The 25007-nt window shown below is 47.6% G+C and overlaps 1 protein-coding gene across 1 annotated transcript; it reads right to left on the bottom strand.

The window, feature by feature from the left end:
- Window positions 1-5459: 5459 nt before the first annotated feature.
- On the bottom strand, window positions 5460-24463 carry tmem185 (transmembrane protein 185). The gene is made up of 6 exons (XM_072505861.1): window positions 24290-24463; window positions 17951-18158; window positions 17387-17470; window positions 16011-16187; window positions 15231-15354; window positions 5460-14844 (listed from the first exon to the last, which is right to left on the bottom strand). Exons 1-6 carry the CDS (start codon window positions 24451-24453, stop codon window positions 14600-14602), a joined length of 1002 nt encoding a protein of 333 aa, XP_072361962.1. The 5' UTR covers window positions 24454-24463; the 3' UTR covers window positions 5460-14599.
- Window positions 24464-25007: the final 544 nt, after the last annotated feature.

Genomic DNA, 25007 nt, shown 5'->3' with positions numbered 1-25007 from the left:
TTACCCCCGACGATGTCCCGGGCACTGATCTCCTTGATCCTGAAGCGGGACAAGGATCCTCTGCAATGTGGGTCTTACAGACCGATTTCCTTGCTAAATGTAGATGTCAAGGTGCTGGCGAAGGTCTTAGCCACGAGGATTGAGGATTGTGTGCCGCAGATCATCCATGAAGACCAGACGGGGTTTGTGAAGGGGAGACAGTTGAACGCGAATGTGCGGAGGCTTTTGAACGTTATCATGATGCCGGCGAGGCAGGGGGAGGCGGAGATACTGGTGGCGATGGACGCTGAGAAAACCTTCGATAGGGTAGAGTGGGGGTACCTGTGGGAGGTGCTGAAGAGGTTCGGATTTGGGGAGGGGTTTGTCAGGTGGGTTAGGCTGTTGTATGAGGTCCCGATGGCGAGTGTGGCCACAAATAGGAGGAGGTCCGAGTACTTTCGGTTGCACCGAGGGACGAGACAGGGGTGTCCCCTGTCCCCCCTGCTCTTCGCACTGGCGATTGAACCCCTGGCTATGGCACTGAGAGAGTCGAGGAATGGAGGGGGTTGGTGCGGGGTGGGGAGGAGCATAGGGTGTCGCTTTATGCAGACGACCTGTTGCTGTATGTGGCAGACCCGGTGGGAGGAATGCCAGAGGTAATGAAGATTCTTAGGGAATTCGGGGACTTTTCGGGGTACAAGCTCAATATGGGGAAGAGCGAGCTGTTCGTAGTTCAGCTAGGGGACCAGGAGGGGGATTGGCGAGCTCCCACTAAAAAGGGCGGAGAGGAGCTTCAGATATTTGGTGGTCCAGGTGGCCAGGTGCTGGGGGGCCCTGCATAGGCTTAATTTTACAAGGCTGGGAGGGTCGGTACAAGGGTTCTTTAGGCGGTGGCAATCATTCTTAGACTTTCTGGCAGAACGATGAACATTGGTCAATGGCAGCAGCAGCTCGGGGGGGGGGCGGGGGGGGGGGTTACTTTATTTTTGTTTATGTTATTTACACTGGAGGGTCTGAGGGGGTGTATACACCTGTTGTGTTAAGTCGGGGTGTTAATGTTAATTTATTATTTATGTACGGGGGCGGGGGGGGGTTTGCTTTTTTAGATTGTGTTTTGTACTTAACCCTGTGGGTTCTTTTTTCTTTCTCATTTTGTTATTGATGAAAACCTTTAATAAAAATTTTTTTTTTTTTTTTTTTTAAATGCAGGAGACTCCAAAAGTTAGCACACAGGTACCAAACAATTAAGATAAGTGGCATATTGCCCTTTATTGCAAAAGTACAGGAATAAATAAATCTTGTGACAATTCGTGAGACTACACCTGGAGGATTGTGTGCAACTTTGGTCTCCATATTTTCAGGATATATTATAATAATAATCTTTTATTGTCACAAGTATGAAGTTACTGTGAAAAGCCCCTGGTCGCAAAGAGAGATTAGTTTTGGATTTGTCTCGAGGATGCAGTGGGCTGAATGGCTTCCTTTTTATACCAAGATACTGCATTACTTCAGAAACGATACCGTTTACAGCACTTAAAATCTTTGGTCATCTGTCTTCCTTCACATTGGGCATGATGTAACGGCCGTGTTGCGCCGGGTGTGAATGCGACCTAGTCAGTTAGATCGCGGGAGACCGAAATCGGGAACCACGCCAGGCACCAATCTGTTACCGATCTAACCAGCCCGCTCCATCTAACCAGCCCGCTCCATTGTCGCAATCCGGATGGCACTGCGACGTGGCAAGAAACCAATAATCACCAGTTAAGGCCAATCTCCATCCCATTTACAGGAAGGACCCCTGATCTAACGACCTCCCATCATCTAACTGGCTTCCCAACGAGCGGTCACACGGGCACTAATTAGCACTGGTCCATTCAAACATGGACCAGGTGTCACGGCACACCTAGGGGGATTCCCGGGCCATCAGAGGCTCCTGTATGGTCAGGGATTGGGCAGGACTGGTGACCAAAGCTTGGTCATGCAGGTGGGTTTTAAGGAGCGTGTTAAACAGGTGAAAAGGCAAAGAGATTCTGGGAGAGAATTGGATTGGATTTGTTTATTGTCACGTGTACCGAGGTACAGTGAAAAGTATTTTTCTGCGAGCAGCTCAACAGATCATTAAGTACATGAGAAGAAAAGGGAATAAAAGAAAATACATAATAGGGCTACACAACATATACAATGTAACTACAAAAGCACTGGCATCGGATGAAGCATACAGGGTGTAGTGTTAATGAAATCAGTCCACAAGAGGGTCATTTAGGAGTCTGGTGACAGTGGGGAAGAAGCTGTTTTTGAGTCTGTTCGTGCGTGTTCTCAGACTTCTGTATCTCCTGCCCGATGGAAGAGTGAGTAAGCCGGGTGGGAGGGATCGTTGATTATACTGCCCGCTTTCCCCAGGCAGCGGGAGGTGTAGATGGAGTCAATGGATGGGAGGCAGGTTCGTGTGATGGACTGGGCGGTGTTCACGACTCTGAAGTTTCTTGCGGTCCTGGGCCGAGCAGTTGCCATACCAGGCTGTGATGCAGCCTGATAGGATGCTTTCTATGGTGCATCTGTAAAAGTTGGTAAGAGTCAATGTGGATATGCCGGATTTCCTTAGTTTCCTGAGGAAGTATAGGCGCTGTTGTGCTTTCTTGGTGGTAGCGTCGACATGGGTGGACCAGGACAGATTTTTGGAGATGTGCACCCCTAGGAATTTGAAACTGCGAACCATCTCCACCTCGGCCCCATTGATGCTGACAGGGGTGTGTACAGTACTTTGCTTCCTGAAGTCAATTATCAGCTCTTTAGTTTTCCTGGCATTGAGGGAGAGATTGTTGTCGCTACACCATTCCACTAGGTTCTCTATCTCCCTCCTGTATTCGGACTCATCGTTATTCGAGATCCGGCCCACTATGGTCGTATCGTCAGCAAACTTGTAGATGGAGTTGGAACCAAGTTTTGCCACGCAGTCGTGTGTGTACAGGGAGTAGAGTAGGGGGCTAAGTACGCAGCCTTGCGGGGCGCCGGTGTTGAGGACTATTGTGGAGGAGGTGTTGTTGTTCATTCTTACTGATTGTGGTCTGTTGGTCAGAAAATCGAGGATCCAGTTGCAGAGTGGGGAGCCAAGTCCTAGGTTTTGGAGCTTTGATATGAGCTTGGCTGGGATTATGGTGTTGAAGGCAGAGCTGTAGTCAATAAATAGGAGTCTAATGTAGGAGTCCTTATTTTCGAGATGCTCTAGGGATGAGTGTAGGGCCAGGGAAATGGTGTCTGATGTGGACCGGTTGCAGCGGTATGAGAATTGCAGTGGATCAAGGCATTCTGGGAGTATGGAGGTATGGAGTAATTCCAGAGTTTAGGCCCAAGACAGCAAAAGCAAAACCTTTTTAAAGCTCCTGTGTAATTGTTGCTGGTGCAATTTTAACTTCTTAATATTATTTTGTCTTGTTTAGAAACAACACAATTACTACAAACAAGTTAAGCAGTATAATATTTAATTTCAGACAGGAACAGTTTGTTTTAAATGCAATAGCTCCAACTAATCTGCGGAATGCTGGCATTGAATTAGTGCAGTTTTGCTTGTTAGTGTCAAATTTGAAATGGTTCTGGAAAAGTCAGCAAATAAGCTTCACTGGCTTCACGTGCCCCCCATTAAGAAATTTCTCAAACCTCGGTTTCACTCTCAAATCCTTCACTCTGACCGCAACAACTTCCTCTGCTACCTCACCGCTCCAGCACCCCGGGTTCAATTCTGGCCTTGGGTGACTGCGTGTAATTTGCACGTAGGGGAAGCAGTGGTGTAGTGGCATTGTCGCTGGATTAGTAATCCAGAGGCCCAGGGTAATGCTCTGAGGAGCTGGGTTCGAATCCCACCACTGCAGATGGTGGAATTTGAATTCAATAAAATATCTGGAATTAAAAGTCTAATGATGACCATGAAACCATTGTCAATTGATGCAAAAACCCATCTGGTTCACTAATGTCAAGGGAAGGAAATCGGTCATACTTAACTGGTCTGGCTACATGTGACTCCAGACCACAGCGATGTGGGTAACTCTTAAATGCCCTCAGGGGTGGGCAATAAATGCTGGTCCAGCCAGCAATGCCCACAGACACCCACATCCCACAAGCTAGGAAAGAAAAATCTCCAGTGTCTGTCTGTGGATTTCCTCCAAGTGCTCCACAATTCTTGGGTAGTCCAAATAGGAAGCAGCCTAAACCAAACTAAATTAAAGAGCCCACTGGTAATAGGCTTGGATTATTTATTCATTTTGAAGTTGTGAGCATTCGCGATTATCTGAATTGCCCTCCATGCCGAAGGTCCACCCACGTCGACGCTACGACCGAGAAAGCAGAACTGTGGCATGGTAGCATAGTGCTTAGCACTGTTGCTTCACAGCTCCAGGGACCCAGGTTCGATTCCCGGCTTGGGTCACTGTCTATGCGGATTTCCTCCCACGGTCCAAAAATGGATTGGCCATGCTAAATTGCCCCTTAAGTGTCAAAAAAAGGTTAGGCGGGGTTACTGGGATGGGTTGGAGGTGTGGACTTAAGTAGGGTGCTCTTTCCAAGGGCCATTGCAGACTTGATGGGCCAAAGGGCCTCCTTTTGGACTGTAAATTCTATGTACTTTCTCAGGAAATTAGTCATATCCACATTGACTCTTACCAATTATAGATGTATCTTAGAAAGCATCCCATCTGGCTGCATCACAGCCTGGTATGGCAACTGCTCGGCCAAAGACCGTTAGAAATTACAGAATCATGAACACAGCCTAGTCCATCACACGAACCCGCCTCCCATCCATTGACTGTCTACATCTCCCGCTGCCTTGGGAAAGCGGACAGCATAATGAAAGACCCCTCCCACCCGGGCTGTTCCCTTTTCCAACCTCTTCCATAGGACAGAAGATACAAAAGTTTGAGAACACACACCAATAGATTCAAAAACAGCTTCTTTCCTGATGTTACCAGATCCTGAATGGCCCTCTTATGGACTGAACTGATCTTTCGACACACCTTCTCTCCGGTTGTAGTTGCACCCGATATCTATGTTTATATATTTACATTGTGTATTTATTTATTGTATGTTCTCTCTGTATTTGTGTGTGGAACGATCTGCCTGGACTGTACGCAGAACAATACTTTTCACTGTACCTCAGTACACATGACAATAAATTTAAATCTAAGGTATGATGCTGCCTACTGTAACCCATGTGTACCATCCCTCTCTCTTACTTCATTACTACAGGCTTGTGCTCTGCCCTGTTTTCCACTCTCTCAAAACGAAACAAGCGGCCAGTCAAGTACATGGATCTTGTGGGCAGTTTAGCAACTGCCTTGGGTTAATCAAAATGCATCAGAGTTCTCACCGACATGGTGTAGGTACAGCAATTGTTCCCCCCTCCTCCCCCACCTGATGTACCCTTGAGGGTAAAATCAGAGCCAAAGTGTGAATAGCAATGGCTTTTGATAAAGGAACAGAATTCAGAAACATTTAGTTATTTGATTTACTGAACAAAAAGCAGCATGTACTCAATACACATTTACAAATATTACACAAATATTATTACACAAAAGAAAACAAAACACAAAATGTAAATGTCAATCTCTGTTTGGTCCAACAATAAGCATTTGCTATTTGCTACAGAAATGATTGCACTTCTTCCTCTCAGGCCCGCTGAGAGTCTCTACTTTGCTCTCTCTACCCCTTAGATCAACACACAAATCTGCGCTGTTGAAGGCTTTGAAATGTTTAGGTTTGAAATACTTAACACATCATACCCGTTTAATATAAAAAGTACAATGCCCACTCCCTCCTCTATCCTCCTGCAGCAGTTTAAGTTTCGGTAAAAACTATATATAGGACATTCATAAAATTAATTTAGAAATACAATTTGTAACAAGGATGACCAATTATTTGGGATCCTTGCCATCATATACGTTGATTTTGTTTTAATGGTGCTCCAGGGCAGTTGATCTAGATATAGGAGGCTTGTCAAATGATTCAATAGCAGGCTAAAACGGTAGGCTAAATTCACCAAAGTGAAATAACAGCTGTGATATCCCAATGTGAAACACTGTCCACAATATTGGCTAATTTAGGGCAGATAGCAAAATAAAAGAATAGTTGGTCAACATTGCTCCATGAGGCAACGGCCCAAAGCTCAAGACACTTCTGTACAGAAATGACTGTTTCACAAGGCAAGAAAATGATAACTTTTCTCCAGTGACTGACTGACGAGCACTGCTCAAAGTTTATAGGGATCATTTTCATCTCCAATGCCTGAGCAGTAATGTGGTGGAGCATGTCTCTCTCCCCCAACAGTGGAAGCCGTCCACTTTATCATCCGATTGAAATCAGTGAGCTGAAGATCAGGCACAGCTACAACAGGGGTGGGCAAAGGTCCATTAGACTACCATGCAGCTGCATTTGAACCCAATGTTGTGATAAATACAAACAGGATCTCCAAATGTATGTCTTGACATAAAACTCAGAATCAGCTTTGAAACCAGTAGAGGTTTATGCTATGAAATTACCATGAACCCTACTGTAGCGTTGTCCCAGCTGTAGTATCACTTTTCTTATGATTGTTCTAAACTCCAAATCAGCTTTCAAGTCAGTCAACTGATAATCTCATGGAGGTCAGGCAGCATTTGTGAAAGGTCATAACCTGAAACGTTAATTCTATTTTCTCTCTCCACAGATGCAGCCCGACCTTCTGAGTGTTTTCAGCATTTTCTATTCTTATTTCAGATTTTCAGTATCTTAAGCATGTTGCTTGAGATAATGTCACGGTCTGCACTGGTTAAAAAAGGTAGTTAGAAATCTAGATCGTAGACAATGCAATTAGATACCTTTTTAAAATTTAGCAAGACTGGATTGATACAAATTAAATATAAATTCCTTTAAAATTCACTGCACAGCTTTAAACGGTTCAAGGAAACGGCTTTGTAGCTTCAGGCTCAAGGAAATAGAGCACAAGTCACTTTAAAGGACATTGTCGGACTTCTGGTTGCGGCTATGCAGAGCTAAGTCACACGTTCGGCAGCTCCCGCTTAGAATGGATTTTTGGGCTCTTTTCAGGGCCCCCAATGGCACTTTCTCGACATTTCCCGGTGTGGGAAGAAGATTGCAATATTCCCCCGACAGTGTATGGCTTGGAGCAGGAGCTGGGCGACTAAAAAAGTGGTGGTGAACCCAAAGAAAGTGCGAGGGAAGAGCAAGATGGCGGCGGGTGCGGACCAGGCAGCATGGATGCAGTGGGCGCAGGAGGCTATCCAGCGCTGCTTCAGGGAGATCAAAGCGGACCTGCTGGAGCCGATGAAGGCTTCTATCGACAAGCTGCTAGAGACCCAAACGGCCCAGGGGGTGGCGATCCACGAGGTCCGACAATAGATCTCCGACAACGAGACGAGATCTTAGGCCTTGCAGTAAAGGTGGAGGTGCACGAGGCGCTCCACAAGAAATGGCAGGAACGATTCGAGGAGATGGAGAATCGGTCGAGGCGGAAGAATTTGCAGATTCTGGGCCTCCCGGAGGGGTCGGACGTGGGGGGCTATGTGGTCACCATGTTAAACTCGCTGATGGGAGCGGGGTCCTTCCAGGGGCCCATAAAGTGCTGGCGAGGAGGCCCAAGGCTAATGAGCTGCCGCGGGCGGTGCTGGTGCGGTTTCATCGGTTCGCTGATCGGGGGTGCGTGCTCAGGTGGGCCAAGAAAGAGAGGAGCAGCAGGTGGGAGAACGCGGAGGTTCGAGTATACCAGTGCGGAGGTGGCGAAGAAGAGGGCCGGGTCCAACCGGGCGAAGGCGGTGCTGCACAGGAAGGGGGTGAAGTTTGGCATGCTGCAGCCGGCGCGACTGTAGGTCACCTACAAGGACCGGCACCATTATTTTGAGTTTCCGGAGGAGGCGTGGGCCTTTGCTCAGGCCGAGAAGCTGGACACAAACGGAGGGTCGGGATGGGTGGTCGGGGATTGCTGTTGGTGTGTTACATTTTGAGGGGGGGTTCTTTGCTCGTTTCTTTTTGGATCGGTGTGGGTGGTTAGGGTGGGTTGGGCACTGTTTTGGTTGGGTCTGTCGGGTGGACTCTTGGAGGGGGTAAGTAAATGGAGTAGGGGTGGATGGCCGGTAGGGGGGGGATTGGGCCCCGTGGGGGAGGGTGAGGCCCGAGTCGGGGGTGAGGGGACTGGGCCTGTAAAAGGAGCTGCGTCAGAGGTGGCGGGGCCAGGCAAGTGGAAAGCGCGGGCTTTTTCCCGCGCTGAAGGCTGGAGGGGGCGGGGCCGGGGCTGGGAAGCGAGGGTTGTTTCCCGCACTTGGGATGGAACGGGGAGGCGGAGAGCCTGCTGATGGGTAATGGAGGAGGAGGGTATGTCCCATAATGGGAGGAGTCGAAGAAGAGGCGGGAGTGGCCGGGGTCAGCTGGCTTGCAGGAGTGCAATGGGGAGAGCAAAGCAGCTAGGAGGGGTCCTAGCTGGCGGGGGGGAACCGGGTTGCTGCTGTTATGGTCGAGGGGAGGGGGTTGGGACGGGGGTCTGCCGCCGTGGGGAACGGGCCGAGCGTGGGGTGCGGGCGCGTGGCTGGCCGAGGAGAGGTTATGGCCAGTCGGCGGGGGAGGGGGGCTGGTAGCCCCCTGATCCGGCTGATAACCTGGAATGTAAGGGGACTGAACGGGCCGTTCAAGCCGGCCCGGGTGTTCACGCACCTGAAGGGGCTGAAGGCGGATGTGGTCATGCTCCAGGAGACACACCTGAAGGTGGCAGACCAGGTAAGATTGAGGAAGGGGTGGGTAGGTCAAGTGTTTCATTCGGGGCTGGATGCCAAAAATCGGGGGGTGGCGATCTTGGTGGGAAAGAGGGTGTCGTTCGAGGCGTCGAGCATTGTGACAAACAATGGCGGCAGGTACGTAATGGTAAGTGGTAAGCTGCAAGGGGAGAGGGTGGTGCTGGTCAATGTGTATGCCCCGAACTGGGATGATGCGGGTTTTATGCGCCGCATGTTGGGTCGGATCCCGGACTTGGAAGTGGGGGGCCTGATAAGGGGGGGGGGGGGGTAGGAAGTCGGCGGCGGCTAAAGTGCTGAGGGGGTTTATGGACCAGATGGGAGGGGTGGACCCTTGGAGATTTGCACGGCCGGAGGCTAGGGAATTTTCATTCTTCTCGCATGTTCATAAGGCTCATTCCCAGAACGACTTATTTTATTGAGTTGGGCGCTGATAGTGAGAGTAGAGGATACCGAGTATTCGGCGATAGCCATTTCGGATCACGCCCCGCATTAGGTAGACCCAGAGCTGGGGGAGGCGAGGGATCAGCGCCCGTTGTGGTGCTTGGATGTGGGGCTGATGGCGGACGAGGAGGTGAGTGAGCGGGTCCGAGGAAGTAGAGAGAGATATCTGGAGGCCAACGATAACGGGGAGGTCAGAGTGGGGATGGTATGGGAGGCGCTGAAGGCGGTGGTTAGGGGAGAGCTGATCTCCATTAGGGCCAACAAGGAGAGGCGAGAGCTAAGGGAGAAGGAGAGGCTGGTGGGGGAGATGGTGAGGGTAGACAGGAGGTATGCGAAGGTGCCCGAGGAGGGACTGTTGAGGGAGAGGCGTAGCCTCCAGGCCGAATTTGACCTGTTGACCACCAGGAAGGCGGAGGCGCAGTGGAGGAAGGCCCAGGGGGCGATTTAGGAGTATGGGGAAAAGGCAAGTCGGATGCTGGCGCATCAGCTTCGGAAGCAGGACGCAGCTAGGGAGATCGGAGGAGTTAAGGATAGGGATGGGAGTGTGGTGCGGAGTAGGGTTGGCATCAATGGGGTCTTCAGGGACTTTTATGAGGAACTGTTTCGGTCCGAGCCCCCACTGGAGGAGGGAGGGATGGGCCGCTTTCTGGACCAATTGAGGTTTCCGAAGGTGGAGGAGGGACTGGTGGCGGGATTGGGGGCCCCGATTGGGCTGGAGGAGCTGGCCAAAGGGATAGGGAGCATGCAGGCGGGGAAGGCACCAGGGCCGGACGGTTTCCCGGTCGAATTTTACAAGCAATATGTGGACCTGCTGGGCCCGTTGCTAGTTAGGATCTTCAATGAAGCAAGGGAGGGGGGGGGCTTTGCCCCTGACGATGTCTCGGGCACTGATCTCCTTGATCCTGAAGCGGGACAAGGATCCCCTGCAGTGTGGGTCTTACAGGCCGATTAAACGTAGATGCCATGGTGCTGGCGAAGGTCTTAGTCACGAGAATTGAGGATTGTGTGCCGCAGGTGATCCACGAAGACCATCGTGAAGGGGAGGCAGTTGAACGCGAATGTGCAAAGGCTCCTGAACGTTATTATGATGCCGGCGAGGGAGGGGGAGGCGGAGATAGTGGTGATAATGGACGCTGAGAAGGCCTTCGATAGGGTAGAGTGGGGGTACTTGTGGGAGGTGCTGAAGAGGTTCGGGTTTGGGGAGGGGTTTGTCAGGTGGGTTAGGCTGTTGTACGAGGTGCCGATGGAGAGTGTGGCCACGAACAAGAGGAGGTCTGAGTACTTTCGGTTGCATCGAGGGATGAGGCAGGGGTGTCCCGTCCCCCCTGGTCTTCACACTGGCGATTGAGCCCCTGGCTATGGCACTGAGGGAGTCGAGGAACTGGAGGGGTTGGTGTGGGGCGGGGAGGAGCATAGGGTGTTGCTCTATGCGGACGACTTGCTGCTATATGTGGCGGACCCAGTGGGGGGAATGCCGGAGGTAATGAGGATCCTCAGGGAGTTCGGGGATTTCTCAGGGTACAAGCTCAACATGGGGAAGAGCGAGTTGTTAGTGGTTCACCCAGGGGACCAGGAGAGGGGGATTTGCGAGCTCCCACTAAAAAGGGCGGAGGGGAGCTTCAGGTATTTGGGGGTCCAGGTGGCCAGGAGCTGGGGAGCCCTGCATAGACTTAATTTCACAAGGCTGGTGGAGCAAATGGAGGAGGAGTTCAAGAGGTGGGACGCATTGCCGCTGTCCCTGGCGGGTAGGGTGCAGTTAGTCAAGATGACGGTGCTCCCAAGGATTTTGTTCCTGTTCCAGTGCCTCCCCATTTTTATCCCGAAGGCCTTCTTTAGGCGGGTCAACAGGAGCATAACGGGGTTTGTGTGGGCGCAAGGGACTCAGAGGGTGAGAAGGATGTTCCTGGAGCGGAGTAGGGGGGGGGGGGGGGGCTGGCACTGCCTAACCTCTGTGGGTACTACTGGGCCGCCAATGCGGCGATGGTGCGCAAGTGGGTGATGGAGGGGGCTGCATGGAAGAGGCTGGAGACGGCGTCTTGTGAGGGTACGAGTCTGGAGGCGCTGGCAACGGCGCCGCTGCCGCTCCCTCCAATGAAGTATACTACGAGCCTGGTAGTGGCGGCTACCCTCAAAATCTGGGGGCAGTGGAGGCGGCACAGGGGGGAAGTTGGGGCCTCGGTGTGGACCCCAATACAGGGGAACCACCGGTTTGTCCCAGGGAGAATAGATGAAGGGTTTGCATTGTTCTTGGTCTTATTATGGAGGGTCTTCGGGTTGGCACAGGGCAGGGATAAGAAGGTTGGGGGGACCTGTTTGTGGATGGGAAGTTCGCGAGCCTGGGTGAGCTGGAGGAGAAGTATGGGCTCTCCCGGGAACATCTTTAGATATTTACAGGCAAGGGCGTTTGCCAGGCGGCAAGTGGTGGAATTCCCGTGGCTGCTGCCACGCACAGTACAGGACAGGGTGCTCTCGGGAGGGGTGGGTTGGAGAGGGGAAGATCTCGGAAACTTACCAGGTGATGCAGGAGGAGGAGGAGGCCTCGGTGGTGGAGTTGAAAGGTAAGTGGGCGGAGGAGTTGGGAGAGGAGATCGAGGAGGGGACGTGGGCAGATGCCCTTGGGAGAGTGAACTCTTCCGCTTCGTGTGCGAGGCTCAGCCTCATACAGTTTAAGGTGCTGCACAGGGCACACATGACCGGGACAAGGATGAGCCGGTTCTTTGGGGGGTGAGGACAGGTGTGTTAGGTGCTCAGGGAGCCCAGCAAATCACACCCATATGTTCTGGGCTTGCCCAGCGCTGGAGGAATTTTGGAAGGGCGTAGCGAGGACGGTGTCGAGGGTGGTAGGATCCAGGGTCAAACCAGGCTGGGGACTCGCAATATTTGGGGTTGCAGGGGAGCCGGGAGTGCAGGAGGCGAGAGGCCGGTATTCTGGCCTTTGCATCCCTGGTAGCCCGGCGAAGGATTCTTCTTCAGTGGAAAGATGCGAGGCCCCCCAAGCGTGGAATCCTGGATCAACGATATGGCGGGGTTTATCAAATTGAAGAGGGTGAAATTCGCCTTAAGGGGATCGGTACAAGGGTTCTTCAGGCGGTGGCAACCGTTCTTGGACTTCCTCGCAGAACGGTAGACAATGGGGGGGGGGGGGGGGGGGGTTGTATTTTATTTTTGTTTGTTTACACTGGGGGTTCTGAGGGGGTGTCTATGTTTGCTTTGTGTTAATTCGGGGTGTTAACTTATTATTTATGTATAGGGGGAGGGGGGCACGGGGGTTGTTTTATTTTGTTCTGTATTTAATTCTATTGGGTTCCTTTTTCATTCTGTTGTTGATATTTTGTGAAAACCTCAATAAAAATTATTTTTTAAAAAAAGGACATTGTCTACATGAGACGGAATTTAAATTTTATTTTCCAATCACAATAGAATTTTGCAATGGGATTATAAAAGTTAATAGGGCAAATGTTTTGCCAAGCTAACTTCGGTCTTGGACTGAGATCAACACTACTCAGTCAGTCACTCACAATTAGTTGACAATTATGAAAAACAAGTTAACTTCAACAAGAAATTGGGCCATTTTATGAACCTCAGTTCTTGGGTGTGAAATAAAAGCAACAAAAAAAAGAGCCATGACTGCATTGAATGGCAGAGCAGGTTCAAGGAATCGTACAGCTAATTCCTATTTCTTATGTTCTTACAACACAGTACACAAATTTCAAATAATGCAGACATATAAAATTACACGGACAGATGCTTTTAAACTGGTTCTTGACCTCTGATGCATTGCTAAAGGGACTCATCATCTTGCTCTTTCTGTAGCATCAATAATACCATCTCTCTCCCATAAAGCTCAATAAGCTACAATATATTCCAAACAATCAGAGCTTGTGTAAATATCTCAAACCTCATATCATTTAGAACGTTTTAAAACAGCCATAAACCCAATTACTTTCTGTTTACAGATCTCAGTAAGCAGGTGCTTTGTTCTCCATTCACAAAGCACACACCCATTAGATCTAGGAGAGAGCATTGTAGACATTGATATATTACAGCAGTCTCTTACATTGCATCCAACACCTAACCAGGGCCAAACATCCTTTGACAAGGGCAGGTGTTAATTCAACAGATACTTGGGTTATTCAAAAAGCATCATATGCTCTTCACTGGGGTTAAATTGGCTGAAGAGCCAATGGCATTGGGTAACGCATTTTAATATGTTACACAACAAAATAGTTATTCAAATGTTTGTTCATGCATTAAAAAGTTACATTTACTTTCTACACATGTATTATTGCACTCCATGTCTTTGTTAGGAATAAGACCAAGAACAATGCAATGCATCGGCACACGGAGCAAATGTATTCTTTGCCCTGGATACACAAGAAGCATTCTTAATCCTCTTTCCAGAAAGATTCTCATTAAAATTCTATTGAGGGAGGTTATTATACACATGGGTGGTTGCAAACATGTAGAAATCCAAGTACTATGAAAGTCTCTGTTAAATTACTGAGTCCAGATCTATAATATCTGAATGGCTTGCCTTCAGCGGAGGGGAAGTATTCAAACCGGTTCGAATACGTTTTCTGTTCAGGCCCACCACAATAAAGAGGATCACGGGAAACCAATATTAACGGGGATAAAAAGCTGCCTCTGTTTCACTGTTGTAGGGTTTTTGTCCTACATGTGTACAAGTACTGCAATGGAAACAGAACTTCAACTGAAGTTGTAAAGGGACTGCATGGATTATCTGATGGTAAATAAGGAATACAGAAGATTGCCTCCAATTGTCTATTTAGGGTGGGGGGGGGGGGGGGGGGGGAAATATTTCCAGCTCCTCAGATCTGAAAAATCATAACCGTTGCTCCCAATTGTCACTGCACTAGACTGGTAATGTAACATGAGCTACCCCCCATCTCTGTGCGGACCTTTCCATTTTTAGGCTGCACGTAATGCAGCACTTAAATACGGTCTGACCCCCTTCATTCAAAGTTGCTCATTTCTAATTGTCAGTTCATTCAAATTTCTTTTAACAGTAAACTCCCACTTTGCAGTTTTATTTATATCATAATTCAGATTCCATTTTTTTTTGTACATGCAAAGCTTGGAATTATCTTAAAATGTGAACTCAGCATATTGTCAATGTGGGAATAAAATACCTGCATCTCCCTTTTCTTCTTCTTCGGTGTATCCTTAGTGAAAGCTGCAGGCACAGCAGTTCTGTTCCACTTTAACAAAAAAGAAATCCCACAGCAAACAGAATCTGACTCGATGGATTCAAATTTTCATATTTGGCAGCAGAGCTCCATGTGCCAGATCGAGTCCAAATTATACAAGAGCTAGTGCATGTATAACATAAATGTACCATATCCAGGCAGCACTCTTTAATTCCCAAGTCCATTACCCCCCCCCAATCAATGTTAATCAGGCATATCAATGTTGAGCTTTTGTGGGGGGACAAAGTATTTCCCAGGACTCTGGGTGATCACTACTCCAGTCTTTTTATGGAACATTGGGGCTATCTTAGCAGGCTCTGGTACAGGCATCTCCTCAGAGTCTTCGCTGTCATCATGGTGAAGTTCGTACGAAATGTTTCCATATTCCCGCAAGAAAGGAAAGATTTCCAGAAGGAACTGACAGAAGTCTTTGCGGATTCCAAACCACCCTACAAATGTAACAAAATTAGTGGACATGAGAAATTTCAAAAGTCCTTTGTCACTGGACAGCTGACAGCTCTATCAAGAGTCAAGTCCATTACATTAATACTTTGGTTTGGAGTACAACATTTTTTTTTTTTATTTTTTATAAAAGAGTAGAAAATGTGGACAGTTTTAAAGTATCAAATTGCAATAATTCAACGGTGAATTCTGGACTCACAAAGTTTGAGAGTCTGAACCCCAGCCCATGTCCAATGTGGTTTCATCAGAATTTACTGTCCATTAGAGCTGCATGCTCTCATTGCAGCGATGAGCCACAGCACTTTATTGTGACAACATACATCAAAATGATGGAATATAGGGTAAAATTTGAATAAACACTATAAATACTTACAGTGATTACCCCCTTTCTGTCCAAAGGTTGTTGCCATTAATGTTATCAGAGAAAGCCACAGAGGAATGAAAATTGGAATATATGAAAAATGATTGTGACCATCCAGTTTGTGAACCAAAAGAATCTGAGGAGAAAAATAAAAATCATGAGTGCCTGTAGGGAGATGCTGCACACTCCATACTGGGCAAAGAAAAATCACACATGCAGGTATAATATCTCAGCAGTATGACTGGGAACTTTCGCGAGGGGCTGGCATGCTCGTCAAATGCATGCCTGACGAAAAACACTTTCAAATCCAAGTAATCAACTAACAGTGGAACTTCTCCAAGAGTATAAGTTAGCCAGATAGCTCAAGGAAGGAACACCCACTGCGAGCAACATCCAGGTGGTTTTGTCCATCTCTACAAAGTGGCAACAGATACCTGGGGTGGGAGGGTGGAAGTTCATATGGCCAAACTTGGCTGAGATATATGGGAGAAAGACAGCTGAACTGAGGTTTCGTGATTCAAGTGCCTTGTCACTGTGGCTTCCAGATTTCTACTGACCATTTCGCTTTTTAAGCATGACTTGCAAAAGCACAATACTTGTCAAACCCGTTTTTGTTTTGGATTAATCGAGCGAACCGGCAAACCCTGAAAATTCCCTCAATGAATGAAACTATCCGCTAAGCATCAATATATCTTTAGCAATGAAAATCAGATCAACTGATCACTTTAAAAGCAGCGACACTTTAGTAATTGAAGAACGCAATGACCCCATTACCAAAACCAAGTTGCATACCTCAAAGGTCAAAAGCGGAACAACAATGGTCATCCAACTGATGGCCATTGTGACGTGGGTCCGTCTTTGTTCAGCTATCACATCCATAGACCGCAAGAAGAGTACCGACCACACAATGTAGTAGAGCACAACTAGGCAGAGAAACGACATCAGGATCCACAAAGGAACACAGACCACCTACAAAAGAAAACATCAGTAATGCATGGCTGAAGAAATCACACTGGCTTTAAAACTTATTTCCCTGCATTTACATATTTGCTCACAACAACGTTTTGTGCGGCCTTTGCTGATGTTTGGTTATTCTACGCCTGCTGACGACTTTGAAGACATAACAAGCGATTTATATATTACAATCCCATGCACAAAACATCACAAACAGCTCAACTCGCTTCATGGGCTTTGAAAGCTGCTTATTACAGATTGTGCATGGGTATTTGCCTCCCCATAATCAGCCAACCCATTTATCTGCATGGCTTTTAGCAGCCGGCAGAATAAAACTTTCCAAGCCTAACATGTTAAAAGAGGTGTAGAGCTTCCTGCAGCAGCTTATTAAAATAACTTTCTATGCCAGTGAATGGATTGTGTGCTGAGTGTACGAACAGCAAGCAGATACCCGACAAGCACAAACTGTATTCACTGGAACAGGGAGATATTTCAACAGGCAGGTCATGTCCGTATTAAGAGACACTTCAATACAGTATCCAATATTTGTAATGGACTTAGGAGGGGAAGCCGCAGTCAAATTCAATTTTGACCCTTAAAAGGGCTCAGAATATTTTTAGAACAGAAAGAAATGACAAGGAGACCATTTAGCCAGTCATGTCTGCTCCGCATTTCAATTATTAGATCACTGCCGATCTTCAGCTCAATTTTATTTGCCTGCCTTAGCTCCAAATCCCATAATACTTACCTAACAAAAGTCTACTGATCTCAGGATTGGCAGTTCTGAATTGCCCCTCTTCATCCACAGCCTTTTTGGGGGGGGGGGGGGGGGGGGGGGGGTTGAAATTCCAAAATTCTCAGACTGTGTGTGGAGAACTGCTCAATTTCCCTCAGCTCCACGTGCATTTTAAGGTTATGTCTCCTTGCTCTTGATTCCCACAGAATTTAAAAAAAAAAAAAATTTACAGTACCCAATTATTTTTTTCCCCATTAAGGGGAGATTTAGCGTGGCCAATCCACCTACACTGTACATCTTTTGGGTTGTGGGGGCGAAACCACAGGGAGAATGTGCAAACGCTACATGGACAGTGACCCAGAACCAGGAGCGAGCCTGGGACCTCGATGCCGTGAGGCAGCAGTGCTAACCACTGTGCCACCGTGCTGCCCTTTCCCACAGAAAAGTTATGCAAAGCAATCAATAAAAGAAAAATTACCAGCCAAGGCCACTTGATGATTTCATCCAGTCTTAACGCAATGAATATGAACTGAAGGATGTTTACAGAACACAGGATTTCTAACTGGTAACCAGAATAAAAAGGGGGGAAAAAAAAGGAAATTTTACAAAAATGTTACTCAGGCATTCATAAAACATTTTAATATGGTTAAAAGTGTGTACAACATAATTTGTCTGTAATATCAGTAATTAGATATAACTTTAAATTTAATCCACAACATCAGACTGTTCATAGTAACAGATGTGCAGTAGCCAAAAAAGGTTCTAATTTCAACGATCAGGTTATAGTGTCTCATAGTTTTATATGAGCATTCTGCAGTAAGGCACAATGCAGTATAATCTGTGCGTCATATTTTAACAATGACTCACATTTATATAGCACCTGTATCCTAGGAAAACATCCCAACGTGCTTTACAGGAACAATGATCGAACAATAATTTGCCCGAGCCACATAAGGAGCTACCAAAAGTTTGGCCAAGGAGCTATCACATCAAGTACAGAATTAGCACGACGAACAAAGATCTTTAAGCGGGTCTATCCTACCTCCAAAGACCGATCATGTCGAAATCCCCACACGCAGGCAGCTACCGACACTGGAGACACAAAGAAGAGCGGCATGAAGACGAGCAACCAGAAGTGGGTGCCTCGTTCAATCCGGTCACACACCAGAACTTCAAACATCAACAACAATAGGTGGATTCCCACAGCTATAAGCATCGCTTTAAATTCCACACAGGTTTCTCCCTCAGCCCTGCATTAAAATAGAAATGAACACAAAGAACAAAAAAGAAATTAGGACGCATTTTCACTTTCACACCCAGTGAACCTTTCAGTAAACTTATTGTCACAAATAGAGATTAAATAAGAGTTTGCAGAATCATAGTGTAGTTTTCACTTTAAAAGCTAGGACTAATTGGATAGCTCTTTCGAGAGTTGGAGTAGGCTGGATGGGCCGAATGGCGTCTTTTGGTGCTTTACCAACGAGTACCCAATTTATTTTTTGCCAGTAAAGGGACAATTTAGAGGGCAGCACGGTGCGCAGTGGTTAGCACTGCTGCCTTATGGCACCGAGGTCCTCGGTTCGATCCCGGCTCTAGGTATTTAAAAACATTTTTTTTTACCGCATCCAATTCATTTTTTCCAATTCGGGACAATTTAGCGTGGCCAATCTACCTACCCTGCACATCTTTGGGTTGGGTGGGGGCGAGACCCATGCAGATACGGGGAGAATGTGCAAACTCCACATGGACAGTGACCCGGGGTCGGGATCGAATCTGGGACCTCGGCGCCGTGAGATTGCAGTGCTAATCACTGCGCCACCATGCCGCCCCCAACCTGCATTTCTGCAGCATCTTTAAGGATATGAAGCATCCCAGGACTATTACCAAACAAAACTTGATTAACCTTCACTTTATTTCTCTTGGTACAAAGCAACATTTTGAATTTAGACAATAACTAAGGAACAAATTATTTTTGGTATTGTGTTGTATAACTTCCAGTGAATGCCGAGAGATTAAATAGTCAACATACTTCAATAATAATCTTTTATTGTCACAAGTATGAAGTTACTGTGAAAAGCCCCTCGTCGCCACATTCCGGCGCCTGTTCGGGGAGGCTGGTACGAGAATTGAATCCGCGCTGCTGGCCTTGTTCTGCATCACAAACCAGCTGTCTAGCCCACTGAGCTAAACCGGCCCTTTTAGTGAGGGATTATATGAAAAACGATTTCCAAAACGTAGCAAGACATGGATAGTTAGTCAGTCAGTTCATTAGTTAGTCAGTCAATTAGATAGTCAGTCATTTAGATTGTTAGTTCAGCTTCTTGTTTTGATTTTATTTAACTTAGGCACAGAGTTGACTTTTCTGCGTCGGAAATCTTTTCAACAATATTTTTCTCCAGACTTGGAGGTTGAGCTGTTACATTTGCAGACCTCACATCATCTCGCATCACGAGTATCAGGCTCAATCAGGAAGTGGATCAGAATGCTGAAACAACAGTCTGAAACAAAATAATCCCCTGGCTGTCGCCTGCTGCTCAATCTTAGGGGCAACAGAGAGAGGGTAGGTATATAAACAGGGAGTAGAGGTATCCTTTATGAATGGCCACTCTTGCCGACAATCATAAGTAAATTTCAGTCCTTTAAACACATTCCAATTTTCCAACTGGAGAAACCAAGTTATCTAGCATATTGGAAATCAAATCAAGAAAGACTCTTTCACTGAGCACGTGCCATTAGACATCACGGCACACAGGTACTACAAAACAAAATAGCACAATGAGCTAACAGACAGGTAAGGGAAGAGAGTGAGGGAGCGAGAGAGTGAGGGAGCGAGAGAGTGAGGGAGTGAGGGAGTGAGGGAGTGAGGGAGTGAGGGAGTGAGGGAGTGAGGGAGCGAGGGAGCGAGGGAGCGAGGGAGCGAGGGAGCGAGGGAGCGAGGGAGCGAGGGAGCGAGGGAGCGAGAGAGCGAGAGAGCGAGAGCGCGAGGGAGCGAGAGAGCGAGGGAGCGAGAGAGCGAGGGAGCGAGGGAGCGATGGAGCGAGGGAGCGAGAGAGCGAGGGAGCGAGGGAGCGAGGGAGCGAGGGAGCGAGGGAGCGAGGGAGCGGGAGAGCGAGGGAGGGGGAGAGCGAGGGAGCGGGAGAGCGAGGGAGCGGGAGAGCGAGGGAGCGGGAGTGAGGGAGCGGGAGTGAGGGAGCGGGAGTGAGGGAGCGGGAGTGAGGGAGCGGGAGTGAGGGAGCGGGAGTGAGGGAGCGGGAGTGAGGGAGCGGGAGTGAGGGAGCGGGAGTGAGGGAGCGGGAGTGAGGGAGCGGGAGTGAGGGAGCGGGAGTGCGGGAGTGAGGGAGCGGGAGTGAGGGAGCGGGAGTGAGGGAGCGGGAGTGAGGGAGCGGGAGTGAGGGAGCGGGAGTGAGAGTGAGGGAGAGAGAGTGAAGGAGTGAGAGTGAAGGAGTGAGAGAGTGAAGGAGGAGTAAGGGAGGAGTAAGAATGTATCGCTAAAAAAATGAATGATCAAAGAATGAGTTCAGTGACTTTGAATTAAGTTATTCTGTTCACAAAAAATTGATTCTATTCTTTCCATTGCAATTTTCACTCCAGTGAAGAAAGGGATTAGGAGAGCTAAGAGAGGGCATGAACAATCTTTGGCGGGTAGGATCAAGGAAAACCCCAAGGCCTTTTACACATATGTGAAAAATATGAGAATGACTAGAGCGAGGGTAGGTCCGATCAAGGACAGTAGCGGGAGATTGTGTATTGAGTCTGAAGAGATAGGAGAGGTCTTGAACGAGTACTTTTCTTCTGTATTTACAAATGTGAGGGGCGATATTGTTGGAGAGGACAGTGTGAAACAGACTGGTAAGCTCGAGGAAATACTTGTTAGGAAGGAAGATGTGTTGGGCATTTTGAAAAACTTGAGGATAGACAAGTCCCCCGGGCCTGACGGGATATATCCAAGGATTCTATGGGAAGCAAGAGATGAAATTGCAGAGCCGTTGGTAATGATCTTTTCGTCCTCACCGTCAACAGGGGTGGTACCAGGGGATTGGAGAGTGGCGAATGTCGTGCCCCTGTTCAAAAAAAGGACTAGGGATAACCCTGGGAATTACAGGCCAGTTAGTCTTACTTCGGTGGTAGGCAAAGTAATGGAAAGGGTACTGAAGGATAGGATTTCTGAGCATCTGGAAAGACACTGCTTGATTAGGGATAGTCAGCACGGATTTGTGAGGGGTGGGTCTTGCCTTACAAATCTTATTGAATTCTTTGAGGTGACCAAGCATGTGGATGAAGGTAAAGCAGTGGATGTAGTGTACATGGATTTTAGTAAGGCATTTGATAAGGTTCCCCATGGTAGGCTTCTGCAGAAAGTAAGGAGGCATGGGATAGTGGGAAATTTGGCCAGTTGGATAACAAACTGGCTAACCGATAGAAGTCAGAGAGTGGTGGTGGATGGCAAATATTCAGCCTGGATCCCAGTTACCAGTGGCGTACCGCAGGGATCAGTTCTGGGTCCTCTGCTGTTTGTGATTTTCATTAATGACTTGGATGAGGGAGTTGAAGGGTGGGTCAGTAAATTTGCAGACGATACGAAGATTGGTGGAGTTGTGGATAGTAAGGAAGGCTGTTGTCGGCTGCAAAGAGACATAGATAGGATGCAGAGCTGGGCTGAGAAGTGGCAGATGGAGTTTAACCCTGAAAAGTGTGAGGTTGTCCATTTTGGAAGGACAAATATGAATGCGGAATACAGGGTTGACGGTTGAGTTCTTGGCAATGTGGAGGAGCAGAGAGATCTTGGGGTCTATGTTCATACATCTTTGAAAGTTGCCACTCAAGTGGATAGAGCTGTGAAGAAGGCCTATGGTGTGCTCGCGTTCATTAACAGAGGGATTGAATTTAAGAGCCGTGAGGTGATGATGCAGCTGTACAAAACTTTGGTAAGGCCACATTTGGAGTAGTGTACAGTTCTGGTCACCTCATTTTAGGAAGGATGTGGAAGCTTTGGAAAAGGTGCAAAGAAGATTTACCAGGATGTTACCTAGAATGGAGAGTAGGTCTTACGAGGAAAGGTTGAGGGTGCTAGGCCTTTTCTCATTAGAACGGAGAAGGATGAGGGGCGACTTGATAGAGGTTTATAAGATGATCAGGGGAATAGATAGAGTAGACAGTCAGAGACTTTCTTCCCCGGGTGGAACAAACCATTACAAGGGGACATAAAATTTAAGGTGAAAAGGTGGAAGATATAGGAGGGATATCAGAGGTAGGTTCTTTACCCAGAGAGTAGTGGGGGCATGGAATGCACTGCCTGTGGAAGTAGTTGAGTCGGAAACATTAGGGACCTTCAAGCAGCTACTGGATAGGTACATGGATTACGGTAAAATGATATAGTGTAGATCTATTTGTTCTTAAGGGCAGAGCACGGTAGCATTGTGGATAGCACAATTGCTTCACAGCTCCAGGGTCCCAGGTTCGATTCCGGCTTGGCTCACTGTCCTGTGCGGAGTCTGCATGTCCTCCCCGTGTCTGCGTGGGTTTCCTCCGGGTGCTCCGGTTTCCTCCCACAGTCCAAGATGTGCAGGGTAGGTGGATTGGCCATGATAAATTGCCCTTAGTGTCCAAAATTGCCCTTGGTGTTGGGTGGAGGTGTTGAGTTTGGGTAGGGTGCTCTTTCCAAGAGCCGGTGCAGACTCAGGGGGCCGAAAGGCCTCCTTCTGCACTGTAAATTCAATGATAATCCTATGATCTAATCTAGGACAAAGGTTCGGCACAACATCGTGTGGGCCGAAGGGCCTGTTCGGTGCTGTATTTTCTATGTTCTATGTTATGTTAAAGGTAAAGTGGCCACAGTTCCAGATGACCATAGGCTGCTTTGAGGGAGGGGGGGGGGGGGGGGGGGGGGGGGGGGGGACAACGGACTGGTGGTGATTTAACCTGAGGGTCACCGCACCTCAGGCAAGGGGCAAGGTTCAGAAGGCAGAACCTTCATGAATCACCCATTATTCGGCCTCGCAGTAACCCTACATCAAAAGGCAAATGATACCAACCATTAAATCTACAGGGCTATAGAAAAAGACCATTGGAATGAAATACTAGGATTGGTTTCCCAAAGAGCCAGTGCAGGTACAAAGGGTCAAATAAATAGTTTCTACTGTGCTGTAAGATTGGATGAATCCACAATTAAGGAAAGAGGAATAATTTGATGCTCAGGGTCCAGTGGATATGCACACAGGTCTGTCATCTCCAGGAGCAGAGTTCAAATCCAGTGAATACTAATGAGATGTGTTTCTTCTTTCTCTCAGATAGCAAGATCCCAAGTGAGGAGTTTGGGGATAATTGCCACAAAATTCCCAGAAAGCTCACACTAAATAGTGCAAATCTGCCCACAATTTGGCACAAATTTTCCGAGACCACAAGATATGCAGAAGCTCGGCAGGTTCATTCTGGAGCGACATTGCCTAAAGGGCTGTACTGAACCAGAGCAGGATGGGCCTTATTCTGCATCTGACCACGCCATGGGCGGCATGGTAGCAACAGTGTTGCTTCACAGTGCCAGGTACCGGGGTTCGATTCCCGAGGCTTGGGTCGCCGTCTGTGCAGAGTCTGCACGTTCTCCCCGTATCTGCATGGGTTTCCTCCAAGGTGCTCCGGTTTCCTCCCACAAGTCCCGAAAGAGACGTGCTGTTAGGTGAATTGGACATTCTGAATTCTCCCTATGTGTACCTGTGTAGCTGGAGTGTGGCGACTAGGTGATTTTCACAGTAACTTAACTGAAATGTTAATGTAAGCCTACTTGTGACATTAATAAAGGTTATTATTCTGCGGGACTCTGAAGAGCTCATTGCTGACAGCAGGAGAACAAAAACAAGAAAAAGGTCCCGTTCCTCTCTTAGTTGAAACACAAAATCAGAAAGACAAAAATCAAACAAACTGAACGCAAAATGCTCTGGGAGCTAGAATCCGAAATAAAAACAGGAAAATGCTGGAAGTACACAGCAGCATCTGTGGCGGGAACCTTGGATCAAAAGTCTTTGATTTTACACAGCAAAACTATTTCTCTCACTCCCATCAGATGCTGCCAACCTGCTGAATATTTCGCGCCTTTTCTGTTTTTAGTTCATATTTATTAAATATAAACTTCTACTGGTTACAACCTATTAACAGGATTTGTTGTGGAAATACTTCCCTCCAGAGCAACAAAGAAGGCATTTCACCAGCAATGCTTTCTACGATGACAAACTTTAATAACACAAACCATTGCTGGCTGGAGGCTGTACTCTGTGCTCGATGAGATCATCATCTGCAATTTGTCAAATTAAACCTTTCAAGCTGCCCTGGTGAATTCTGAGTGTCATTATCAATATACCTAGTGTCACTCTTTACAAGCACTCCTCACCTGTACTGTGGATTTCGTGCCCACACTCCTGTTCCTACCGAGGCTCCTATGATCACCATGAGTTTCCATAGCCAGACCGGCGTGAAGACAGCCCAGTAACTCCACTGGATAATTCCATCCAGGCGAAGTGAAAGCAAGAACTGAGAACAGCAGCAGGCAAGCATATATCAGGAACTTACTGCAATAGAGAGAGAGAGGGGGGGGGGGGGGGACAAGTCAGCTGCCATTACTGGTTTAGATGTCACAAAATAAACACATTGTTAAATTCTAACTCACCCATCAGTTAGTAAATAAGCGCTGGCTTAACGAATGACACTTTTACATATTGTTTAATCAAGAAATTTATAAAACTTTCAAAATGGATACTTCTGCGCATATGGAAAGGCCTATACAGGGAGAGGTGGATTCAGTAGGGTGGGAGGAGGGTTTGTGTAGGAGTATAAACACACCTCAGTACCAATAGGACCAAAATCTACACCTGTTTCCTGTACTGTAGAAACACGACATAATCTATTTTTCTATATGTATCGACAAGACTAGCCAAGCAGATGGATGTCACTGGTGGTAAAATACCAACAACCCTCTTCAGATCACTAAGCAGCCTTCTTAAAGGGCTCATGAGAACAGCCTTGGCATTCACGGAACTGAAATGGGATTCCTTTGGTTGAAGATTCATAGGGACTCGAAACGTTAACTCTTGTTTCTCTCTCCACAGATG

The sequence above is a fragment of the Scyliorhinus torazame genome, chromosome 5, assembly GCF_047496885.1.
Source record: "Scyliorhinus torazame isolate Kashiwa2021f chromosome 5, sScyTor2.1, whole genome shotgun sequence".
NCBI classification, from domain to species: Eukaryota; Metazoa; Chordata; class Chondrichthyes; order Carcharhiniformes; family Scyliorhinidae; genus Scyliorhinus; species Scyliorhinus torazame.
The sequence above is the reverse complement of the archived record's forward strand: the minus strand, read 5'-3'. Positions and strand labels throughout refer to the sequence as shown.